General features: G+C 59.3%; 1 protein-coding gene across 1 annotated transcript; it reads left to right on the forward strand.

Moving 5' to 3' along the window:
* Positions 1-557: 557 nt before the first annotated feature.
* On the forward strand, positions 558-7,611 carry LOC119248189 (cytokine receptor common subunit beta-like; the record flags this gene model as incomplete). Its single annotated transcript, XM_037515166.2, has 11 exons — positions 558-768; positions 1,149-1,300; positions 1,382-1,550; positions 2,065-2,200; positions 2,319-2,473; positions 3,528-3,664; positions 4,456-4,618; positions 5,080-5,170; positions 5,388-5,445; positions 5,979-6,082; positions 6,695-7,611. Coding segments are annotated over 11 exons (2,193 nt in total), but the record flags the coding sequence as incomplete, so codon positions are not given.
* Between the last annotated feature and the right edge of the window lie 4,529 nt (positions 7,612-12,140).

A 12,140-nucleotide genomic window follows, 5' to 3' on the forward strand; every position in this document is an offset into this window, starting at 1 on the left:
CCCTGACAGACGCCCCTGAGGATGGCAGCTCAGTACCCCGTGACCTGCTCTCCTCCAGCTGAGCTTCATGCTCTGCTTTTTTTCTGGGAGACGCTGCTACCTTTTTCCATGTACCTCCTGTGAAGCCACCCCCATAAGGTTTCACCCCCCATGGCAGCCAACCCCCCTTTAGGATGCCTGTGCCTGTGTGCTGAGCCTCTATCAGCATTCCTGCCTCCCTGGTGACCTCTGCAGAGGCGCACGGGAGACCCCCTGCCTTCTGCTTGACCTCAGGACAGTCCACTCTTGGGGGTACTTTGTGTCTCTCTGGCTTCCGATATCCTGCCTGCTTCTCCCTGTGCCCCGCCCTGCAAAGGGTCAAATCACAGCCCGTCCCCTCCCGTTGTGTTTGTACGCAGTTTTCTCCGTGGACACGGGACAGAATACTCACCAGGAGGTCGGCTCTGCAGGCCGGGATGTCCGCGTCCATCACTGCCAGGCCCCCGTCCATGGCCAGGCCCCGTCCCGGGGAACCAGCCAATAACGCTGCTGCCGGAGTGACTCCTCCTCAGGGCTGACCCCCGCTCTCCCCTGGCAGGGACCCCCGTCAGCCAGTGTCCTGTGACCTCAGTGATGACAAGTCCTGGTTAGACGGCCCGTGTCCTGACTGTGTGCCCCAAAGATGCATCATTCCCTACCAAATGTTCTCTCTTGACCGATTGGACTCATTCTCATTCCGCCCAGACCGGCCTCTGAGCACCCAGATCAGCGTCCTTCTGACCCAGCATGGTGAGGCCTGGGGTCCCTGCAGGGGTGCTCCCCTGGTGAGCAGAGGGGCCCAGCCGGCAGGGAGCATGTCTCCCAGGGGAGGAGACCTGCTGGGCTGGGCTCCATCTCGGGAACAGAGGAGGCTCCTTGAGCACGCGCTGGCTCCATTTTTACCCAGCCTGAGCCACGCGCCCGTGAACGCTCCGCCTCACACTCACATGACAGCCCCTGGGTGCAGCCCAAAGGGCTGGGCTCCCGGAGGACAGGGGTCTCGTCAGAGTCACTCAGCTGGTGGGGCAGCCCGCAGCCCAGGCCAGTCTGCCCCAGGCTGGAGCCACACAGGCCCCTAGCTGCCCCCAAGTGGTGCAGCCCCTCAGGGGCCTTTCCCTCCTCCCCTGCAGTGCGACCCCCTGCACCCAAGGACCTGCAGATCAGAGCCTCTGGGGACCAGGTCCTGCTGAACTGGAGCATGGCCCTGGGGCCTCCCGGCAGCCTCTGGCTGTCGGACCTGGAGTACGAGGTGGTCTACAGGCGACTTGAGGACGGCTGGGAGGTAGGGACCTCGGCAGCTCTGCCCAGCACCCCCAGGGAGAGGGTCCCCAGTCCCTGCTCCAGCACCCCTCTCTCCCCACAGGACGCCCTCACCATCTACTCCAACTCCACCCAGGCCGCGCTGGGGCCCCAGCACCTCCTGCCCAGCAGCCCCTACCTGGCCCGAGTGCGCGCCCGGCTGGCCCCAGGCTCGGGGCTGTCTGGGCAGCCCAGCCACTGGAGCCCCGAGGTGCAGTGGGACTCCCCACCAGGTGAGGAGAGGGACTGGCCGGGCTGTCTGTGGGACAGCGGCTCTGGACGCTCCCAGGCAAAGCCAGAGCTTCACAGGGCAGGATCCGAATCTTCTGTGTCCTGGGGTTCCGGGAGCTCTGCGGCCCCCACGCCGCCCCCGCCAGGACTGCAGACTGCGGAGCTGCATCCTGCTCAGTCCTGGGCCTGGTTTTCTGAGTCCCTGCTGCCAAGGCGCACGGCCGCTGCCCATGCCTCCGGGCCAGCTGTCTGTCCTGGAGCTGCCCCGGGAGCGACAGCCCCCACCTTCATGTCGGCCCCGCACAGACACTTAAGTGCTCGGCGCAGGCGGGTGAGCAGCTTCTGGAACGTGCGCGCTGACCTGCGGGCAGGCCGCTGGCAGGTCCAGGGTTCCCTGTCGCCGCTGGGCTCACTGGCCCCAAAGCCCACAATCTGTGCAGAGGCTCCTGGCGGTGCCCGCGGGGGCTGGTGAGGGAAGGGAGCAGGCGAGGAAGCAGGGGCTGTCTGTGCTCGCAGGGGACGAGGCGCAGCCCCAGAGCCTCCAGTGCTTCTTCAACGGGCTCGACGCGCTCAGCTGCTCCTGGGAGGTGAGGTCCGAGGTGACCAGCTCCGTGTCCTTCTCCCTCTTCTACAAGCCCGGCCCCGACAGAGAGTGAGTGTCCACCCCTGCTCGGGTCTCCCGTCCCTGGGCCCCAGCGGAGTCCAGGCTCCTCCCGAGCGCCCCCTGCTGTGTGTGTCCCCCCACCCTTCACCTCCCCCGCGATCCTCAGGGAGAAGGAGTGCTCCCCAGTGCTGACGGAGGCCAGCGGCCCCTACACCCGGCACCGGTGCCAGATCCCCGTGCCCGACCCCGGGGTCCAGGGCCACTACACCGTCTCCGTGCGGCCCAAGGACGAGGAGAAGCTCATCAAGAGCTCCAAGAACAGTGAGTCTGTCCCGGCCCCCAGCGTCTCGGCACGGCGCTGTGTCGTCACGTAGCCCGTGCAAACTCGGGGTGCCCCGTGCTCCAGTCTCCGTGCTTGTCACTTTCAAATCACGCAGTCAGGGAGCCAGAGTGAGCAAACGCGAATCTCCCCCTCACGAAGGCCTGAGAGCACCGGCGCCTGACCCTGGGCACGGCGCGGAGATGCTGCCGGTGACTGCCCAGGAGTCCTCCTTGTCCCTTTCTCTCCTCTCCCTGTGCCCTTCTCTCCCCAGCTCTGCCCTGAGCGCCTCCCGCCACACCTCCCTTTTACTCCTTGACAGGACTGTTCAGGTTGCAAGTGCTGCCCTGGCTGGGGTCCCTGCCGGACGAGGACTGGCCAGCAGGGCCCGGGGGTGTCTAGGGACGGCCGCCCCACGCGGGCTCACGGCGTTGCTTCCTCTCCCGCAGCAGGGCCGGGGGAAGGGCCTCCCGCGCCGCTCCCCATGTCCAGGTCCTCGCCCAGGCCGCGAGTGTGTCAGAGCCCAGCCCAGCAGCAGGTGGTCTCAGCCCCCTGGCCCGCATGCCCCTCTCCCTGGTGCTGGGTGCGGCTGTGACTTCTGCCCCCGCCAGGTCTTAGTTGCCTGTCGCTGGGCCAGTTGCCGAGTCCTCCCGGGCTCCGTCTGCCCCGCTCGTGCGCGATGTGAAGAGCGCCCGCTGGGCGGCTGTGGGGTCGCGTGACATAATCACGCACTCTGAGCACGTGCTTCAGTGCCCACAGGTGGTCAAGACTCTGGAAGTTAACCCACTCATGGTGATTTTAGTTTCACTTTAACCCTCAGAGTCACCCGGTGTTGGGGTCACCTCACTACAAAGCAAGTGTATTTCAGCCTCGCCCCGGGGAAATGCTGCTGAGGTCCAGACAGATGACATGGTGACTCAGGGACACGAAGGCCCTGAGATGGGTGGCATGTGAGGTCCTGGGCCGGGGACACACCTGTGACCAGCATGCAACACCGGCACGTTCCCCTGGAGGGATGGTAGGAGCCACGTTCCCTAAAATGCCCCCTCCCCGCAGTCCAGCTGGCGCGCCCCACCATCAATGTGACCAAGGGTGAACATGGGTACATGCTGCACTGGGAGGCAGAGAAAATGCTTCGCCACATCGGGCAAACCTTCCAGGTCCAGTACAGGAAGGATGCAGCCTCGTGGGAGGTAAGGGCCTGGGGTGGTTGTGTCTGCGTGGGAGAGGGGGAGCCACTGCACCCCTGTATCCAGGGGCTTGGCGCTGATGACACTGTGTGATCAGCAGGTCAGCAGGTGAGGGAACTGAGGCCGGGAGAGGGGATGTGACTTGTCTGATGCTGTGTTGCAAAGGGGTGCAGAGGTCAGGGAGGGGAGGCTGAGAGATGCCAGGATGAGGGGTTTGAGACGATGTCAGGTCCTGGCACATTTCTTCAGAAGAGGCCGCTCTGGGACCCTAGCGTGCAGTTTGAGCAGAGCTGATCCTGATGGAGCAGTCAGGGCCCAGGCACCAGGTTCTGGCTCCAACCCCTCCCCCAGGAAGCCCTCAGACTTGCATGCAGGACAGAACCAAAAATGACACCTCAGAGTGTGACCAGTCTTTTAGGCTGGAAGTGGGAAACAGGGCAGGAAGGACAGCTGGTGCAGCGGGCATCAGCCTTGGCATCCAGGCCGCTTGCCAAGCATCCAGAGTCCAGCCACCCCACTCTGCCACTCAAGGTGGACATAATTGTGGTCCTGGCTGCCGCAGAGGTGATGTCGACTTAGGGATTCTCAAAGGGGGGGTGTCAAGTTAGGGTGAAATCAGGAGCTGTCCATGCCTCAGTGTTGTCACCTGTGAGGTGGGCAGGGCATGTGGGGGCACAATGGCAGGATCCCTAGCATGGGGCTGGGTGATGCTCGGGCAGGTGCTCTTGTCCTGGCAAAAGATGCTGCTGCAGTGGAGGAGTCCACCCCGCCTCCCCTCCCCTCTGCACCCACAGGATGCTGAAGATGATATTGTGCTGACCATACACCGCCTCACGCTCTCACGGCTGGCGCCGTCCAGCAGGTATGGGGCCAGGGTGCGGGTCAGAACCAGCTCTGCGGAATACAGCAGCATCTGGAGCGAGTGGAGTGCGGAGTGCACCTGGGACACAGAGTGGGGTATGTCCCCCCTCCACCACCCTACGGCACAGTCCCGGCAACAGGGGTGAGGCCGGCGGGGAGCACCAACCCCAGGCCCTTGTTAATCTCCTCTCCACCTGGGCCTCCTGCCCTCCCTAGCGGGAATCAAGGACGTGCGTCATCACAGACCAAAGCTCGCAGGCCTGGCCACAAACTGCAGGCCGGGCTTGCACAGTGACCTGCCTGCACAGCTGGTTGTTCTCGACATCCCCTAATGAAGCAACCCTAGGAAGGGGCCCCTGTAGTGCACTCGTGGGCACCACGCGACAGGGCTTCTGCAGAGCGGGACTGAGCAGGTGCCTTTGCTCCACAGGCACCTGCTAACATGACCTTGGGCTAACCTTTGCTGCCACCTCTGCCCAGGGACCTTCCCCTCCCTTTGAGCCCCCAGCCTTTCCCGCCTAGATGCTAATGGCCTTTTCCTCCCGGATACCCCTTAGTGCTGCCCACGTGGGCTGTGCCACTCCTCCTGGTCCTTATCACTCTTGCCTTGCTCCCTGTCCTGCGCTTCTGTGGCACCTACTGCTACAGGTAAGGGGACCCCGTGGTGGGCGGGGAGTGGGGTACCCAACATCCCAGGGGCTGTCATGACACCAGAGCCCACTCACCCAGATTCTGCTCTGTTCCCCTCTTCCTGTGGGGCCGTGGACACGTGACTGCCTCGTCGTGGGCCTCGGTTTCCTCTGCTTGGGCGCGGGGCAGTGGCCCTGAGGTCCCTGCTGCTGTCACCTCCCCTTTGTCTTTCCAGATTGACCCAGAAGTGGGAGGAGAAAATCCCCAGCCCCAGCAAGAGCCACCTGTTCCAGGTAGGATTTGATGTGAGGGCACTGGGTGGCCTGGGCTCCTTGTGGTGCCCCTAGGCCACGGCCACATGCCCCCCACTACCCCTCCCCATGGGCTCTGAGTGATGACAGAGGTGTCAGGGGGCGGCCGGCAGCTCTGAGAGCCGGGCCAGGACCGCAGCTCAGCCCTGTGAGCCCCAGGCCCTGCCCATGCAGCAGCCCTGACTGCTGCGCTCGCTTGGAGAGGAGCATCCACTGGGGCCCACGGACTCCCAGGTGGGCTCAGGGAGGGGTGAGTTCTGCAGGGTGGACATCAATCTGGGGGACACCTGGTTTCCCTACGATGACACTGGGGAGCTGTGCTTTGGGGCCCCAGGCCAATGCAGCTCCTCTCTGGCCTCTCCCCTCTGGGGTGGGAAGCGCAGGCCGGTCCACACCATGCTGAGACCCCCCTGTGTGTGGGTGGGGGCTCACTGGATCCCTGTCACCCCACAGCCCTCCCCTCTTCAGCAACCCCCGGCACCCACACCCACAGGCACACATTCCTTTCTCCCCAGAACGGGAGTTCAGGGCTCTGGCTCCCCAACAAGGTGCAGGTCCTCAGCGGCGGGTGCCCCCAACTCAAGGGGCCCTGGAACAGCCTCATCCTGGAGCCTCAGGGGTGAGTATGTGGTCTCAGGGTTCCTAGGAGCCTGAGGGGCACCCAGCCATGCACACTGTGGCTCGGAGGAGAGGCCGCTGCCCAGAGCCCTGTCAGGGTCTGCACCAAAGCAGGGGCTGCCCAGTGGGTGGGAGAAGCGCACAGGCCCCAGGCTAGTGAGAGAGGGCCTGGCTCAGGACTCAGCCAGAGGCAGGAGATGGAGCATTTGGCCTCCCCCCAGCTCAGGAGCCCCCACACTGCCTCGGCCTCCTGAGGCCGCTGACCATGGTGGCCTGAGCACCTCTGGGCAGCTCTGCTGGCCCCCCCCGCCCCCCAGGACAGCGACGCCTGGTGGTGAAGGCAGGAGGGAATGAGGGGGCTGCACGGGCTGGGGTTGACCTGGGCCTGAAGAAGTGAGGGTGCCAAGGAGCAGAGGGGAGGGGGCCTCACCCGGCACAGGATGACCCTGAAGGCGGAGACCCCCGAGGACACAGGTGACCCTCAGCTTTCCCACTCTGGCTGCTCCCCCGGCCCTGCTCTGTGCTCTCAGGACCCTCCCCTCAGAGGCCTCGCATGCAGGAGCCAAGGGTGTGTCCAGGGGCTCCCAGCATCTGTGCCCCTTTCTCCCTACAGCGTGTTCCCTGTGGACTTCGGGCGCAGCGAGGTGTCTCTGCTCACCACACAGGACCCTAAGGACGCCGCTGACTCCCCTTGTGAACCTGACACCAGTCCAGCTGCCTCAGACCCGCCCATGGCGCCACCCCCCAGTGCCCCACAGGGCCAGTCCACCCCCTCCAGCAGACCTAAGAGCCAGGCTTCTGGCTTTGACTTCAATGGCCCTTACCTGGGCGCCCCCCACAGCCGCTTCCTTCTAGACATGCTGGGCTCACAGCTGCCCCCACAGGCCAGCTTGAGCCACAGGACGCCCCCTCCAGGGTCCCTGGAGTACATGTGTCTGCCTCCGGGGGGCCAGGTGCAGCTGGTCCCGCTGGCCCAGGTCATGGGGCAGGGCCAGACCCCACATGTGGACAGCAAGCCCCGTCCAGGCACGGAGGGGAGCCCCTCACTGCAGTCAGGCACAGACCCTCCCCACTCTGCTCCTGGGTTCACGACTGGGGCAGTGGGCCCCAAGGACAGCCCCCCAGCTGTGTCCACCACCTCTGGGCACCCTGAGGACAGCATCAGGGCCTCTGGTTATGTCACCCCTGCTGACCTGGCTCTGTCCCCTCCCATGGGGACCTGGTCTACCTCCCAGTCTCCTCCTCTGGGCCTCCCCTCCTCAGAACTGCACCCCAGCCTCTGTCCTGGCCTGGCCAGTGCCCCCCCTGGAGGCCCAGCTCCTGTGAAGCCAGAGCTTGAGGGCTATGTGGAGCTTCCCGCAACCACAGGCCAGCTTCCCACATCCCTCGGGTCAGTTCCACCCCTCTTGTCCCCAGTAGTCCTGTCTTGAGCCCAGGGCAGCCCCCAGCAGATGTGACTCCGATCTCCCCACACCCCGAGGGGTCTAGTCCTGCAGCCAATGGGAGACTATATCCTACCTTCCAGCTTTGGGGCCTGCCTGGAACATCTCCAGGGCAGCCCCTCACTCTCAGAATGGGGAGTCCGGGTAATGTTGCCGGCTAAGCTATCCCGGCCAGGCCAAGTGTGATGCACCAGGTGTAACTCTGCTCCAAAGCTCCAAAGCCGCTGCAGGATCAGCACCCAGGAGTGACAATGGGCTGGGACTGGAGGGCGCCCAGCGAGCCTCAGCTGGGGTTCTGACCTGCTTTCCCTCCTGTTCCATCCGTGGGCTCCTTCCCATGATTTCCTGTGTATCTGTCAAGGCCAGTGGTGAAAATCTGGTTCTCAAACTTTTCTGTGGCCAGAATAGTGGCAGTGTTTCTTACAGTGCAAAAGGTTTGGGGTCAGCGGGTGAGTTTATATTTATAAAGAGTTGCCAGGTGATATGGATACCTGTGGCCTGGGCACCCCAATTTGCAGAAGAAAGTGTTAACAAGATCTTCCCTCTTCCTTCACTCTGACTGCATCTCATGAATGATTGGATGTGACTGTCATCACGCCCCATATCTGCATTATTTAACTGCTACCTAACAGGCAGGATGCTGGTAATCAAGATTCATTATGAACAATTGAGATTCTTTTCTTCCCCTTTATTACTGATTTTTGGTTTATTATATTGTGACAGAAAATGTGGTCTGTAAAATTCCTACTCTCTGGAACTATAGTTTTTTTGGTTTTTTGTTTATTTATTTATTTATGCAAGCACTGGGTACAGTCAACAGTGCAGGAGGGTGAGAGAATTCACCAGAGCCAGAGCAGGGAACAGAATAGGCAGACTGACAATACACTGCTGAGGGGAGCAGCGGGCGGCAGGAGAGGTCTGCGCGCCTTGTGGGACCCTCGCCTGGCGGCGGGGGATGGAACCGGCACTGCAGAGGCTGCGGGCAGCTTCGCAACCCAGCGCTCAACCGCTGCGCCACCGGGGAGGCCCTGGAACTATAGTTTTCTTGTGGATATCTAGATCTATCTCCTCCCTAGGAATAAGAGAAGAAAGCAAGAAAGGTTGGTCTTTCTATATTACACACACCTAGATATTATACATTTACATCATCTCACTTGTTAGTGATCATCATGTAAGTGGCAGGTTTACGAAGAGTGAAGAGCGCATTAGCTCTGGCGCTATAGCTAGGTTGTCTGGGTTCAGACTCCAGCTCACCAACTCACTGTCCACAGCAAATTCCCAGCCCTGTCTGTGCTCTGCTGCTATCTCTGTAAATGGGATAATTATAAGTCCATCTCCTGAGGTGGCTGGAAGGATAATAGAGTAAAGGGCCTGAGTAAACGCCAAATTCTCTCTAAAGGTCTCTAAAGGTCAGTGTCTATGCAATTTCTTTCATTCATGGAGCGCATAGTTGCAGTTCACTCCTTGCCTTGAGCCAGCTAGCTGCCTGCTTCCGTGTCATCTGTTTATTTATTTAATCTATGTGACCTGCCAAATATATAGCAAATGTATTACATTTTTTAATTTTTTACTTTAATCCAATTCTCTAAAATTCATGAGGATTTGCCTTCCACTGTCCAGTTATCCTACGCTGTTCAACTAAAAAGCTTTGTGTGCATAGTCTTGTCAAGATTATTTTTTTTCATTGTAAATATACTTTTTGGTCCTATTTATTTTGCTTGGCCTTAAATCTTATTTCACCTGATGCTAGCACTGCACTTGCATGTTATTATTGTTACTGTTAGTAACTGGCTTTCTAGATCTTTTCATGACACCATTACCAACACTCTAGTCCCTTTTGGGGTGAGCGTCAAACCAGCTAGAGCCTCCCACCCTGTCTGGGATTCCTTCCTTGGTGGCTTTGTTTGCTTTTGTAGTGACAGTGATCTTTGATTTTGTCTCATTTTTCCCTTTTCCACTTTCCTTGCTTTTGACACACTAACATACTTTTTAAAATTCTGGTCTTATTTTATGCAAGGAACACAAAAACATGAGACGATGTCAGTTTGAAAGCGTGCAGAGAGACATCCCAGGGTCCTTCCTGCCTCAGGATGCCCGGGATGTGGGTCGTTGAGTGTGTTCTCAAAGCTTCCCTGTTGGCTTTATCCACCTGTGCGGGACTGGCTACTTCCTTCCAGCCTCCTGCGAAATGTGAACCTACTCAGAGGCTTTTTCTAAGCCCGGCTGTTTTCAGTGTACAGCAAGAATAGTCTTTCATTCAATGTTATTTTGTGTCTCTTACACTGATGAGGAAAAAAAAACATACAGGCTGACCCTGAGTGACAAGAACGGCATTATCCAGGATCTGAGACCGTCACACGTGGCTTCCGTCACAGCAGTTCCCAAGCAGGTACGGAAGACAGGCAACAAGGGCTTGCTGGACTTGGAGACCTTCCCGTGATGTCCGTCCGGAGGCCTCTGGATGCACATACCACATCACGCGGCTCCCGCTCCAGGCAGCGGTTACGGGACTGGCTGCTGCCTTTTGTGAGGTTTCTAATTCTGGAAACAAGTGATGTTGCAAGTCATCTACACTCTCCTACCTTAGGATATGGGTCCTGACTCGTTTCAGAAACCAAATAGCAAGGTTGAAATGTATGTGTTTTTCATTCTGCTCATTAATCTCTAAAAAACAAGTTCCCTGCTGTAGGGTAAAGAAAATGTCAGGCTTTTCTGCCCTTCCGCCATCAGGATAGATGATGGATCCTTGTCCTGAATGCATGCCTGATGGCGGGCACCTGGAATAGGGTGTGGGCATAGGTAGATGGGATTCAGCTGAGTTAAGACTGCGCTTTTAAGGGCGGCGTCACGGGGGGACGCCAGCAGCAGCAGCAGCAGCAGCAGCAGCAGCAGCAGCAGCAGCAGCAGCAGCAGCAGCAGCAGCAGCAGCAGCAGCAGCAGCAGAGCAGCAGTAGAAGCCGAAGCAGAAGCCGAGAAGCAGCAGAACGAACGCCAGAGAGCCCAGATAGAGTGAAGACTTGCTGGGGGCTGGGAGGCCTGCCAGCCTCCCAGCCCCCCAGCCAGCACCCCTGCCTGCCATATGCCTGGTGAACCCCAAATAAAAAACCTGCAAAACTACTGAGGACTCTGACTCCTCCTTTACCCGGTCTGCATGGGATCAGAAAACCTGTATTGTGCCCAGTTCCTGCCTTTACAATTGGCGTAAGTCGGCAGGATCCATGCAGACGGGTATTGGAGCCCTCCGAAGACCTGGAGGGACTAAGGAGAACAGACTGTTTGCCTGTGATGACGCTGGAGGTGCCATGGCGGCACAGAAGGTGGATACGGTCCGGAGCTGTGGGACGAGACCTCGCATGGAGGAGACGCCCGAGAGGACCAGGCAACGACACCGGAAAGGACCAGCCAATGACCCCTGAGGCAGCAGGCCGCTGCTGACGCAGGGAGAGGCCAGTGGACATGGACTGATAAACTTGGACTGGCAATCCCGCCAGAAGGCGGAGGACCTTGGCAGGTTATGTTTTTTTTTTGAGAATCTGGGGGTGGCCAGTGGGCCTAGATGGCCAAAAGCAGCCTGTGCATGCCCAGCAGCCAGGTGGAGGAGAAAAGCCAACTGAGAAGGCAAAAGCTGGTGCTGATGCTAAGTTGAGAAGCCCTGAGTGGCTGTTAAGCAGCCTGGGTATGCTGAAGACCTGTGAGTCTCATAAAATCACCTGTGGGTGATGCCCTGCTCATTCTTGAGTGAGGGTGAGGAGTTGAGGAACCTGTCCTTGGGGGACGGGTGGGGAACGTGGCTTGGGGTGGAGCCCAAGCCTAATGCAGAGTTTGGATCCCCTACCCATGTGCTTGTGCAGTGGGTTGGCCTGAGTGCAGGGGGATGCGAGTCGCATGGGTGGCCATGAAGGCCGAGTGTTGGAGCGACTGCAGACAGAAACCCTGAGGGTTGGCGATTACCCCCAACAGAATAAAATTGCCAATCCCAGAGCGAGTGCATCCTGGGGGTGGATGCGGTGTGTGCCTTGTGGCCGGGACTACAGACAGAGAAGGCCAGGAAGCCTGACGGCTCCTGGTGTGATATAGTAGATGCCGTGAGTGGTTCCCCTCCCTCGTATGAGCAGTGCCTTCGGCAGCAGATTTGGTGGCTCATCTGCTGGTACCAATAATTGTCTTTTGCACTAGGTTGGTGCCCTGCCTGGACTTATTTGTGCTCTGTTGTATTTTGTTATATTGTATTTTGTTATATTTGATGTATTTGCTTTTGTGGGCCATGGCTGCATTGTTTGTTTGCTTAGAAAATTGTATATATATGTATAGACTGTATGGCAGAAAACCCTGAGGGGGTGGACTGTAGGGTAAAGAAAATGTCAGGCTTTTCTGCCCTTCCGCCATCAGGATAGATGATGGATCCTTGTCCTGAATGCATGCCTGATGGCGGGCACCTGGAATAGGGTGTGGGCATAGGTAGATGGGATTCAGCTGAGTTAAGACTGCGCTTTTAAGGGCGGCGTCACGGGGGGACACCAGCAGCAGCAGCAGCAGCAGCAGCAGCAGCAGCAGCAGCAGCAGAGCAGCAGTAGAAGCCGAAGCAGAAGCCGAGAAGCAGCAGAACGAACGCCAGAG

The sequence above is a fragment of the Talpa occidentalis genome, unplaced genomic scaffold (assembly GCF_014898055.3).
Source record: "Talpa occidentalis isolate TD23 unplaced genomic scaffold, MPIMG_talOcc4v2.1 talOcc4.16, whole genome shotgun sequence".
In the NCBI taxonomy this organism is placed as follows: Eukaryota; Metazoa; Chordata; class Mammalia; order Eulipotyphla; family Talpidae; genus Talpa; species Talpa occidentalis.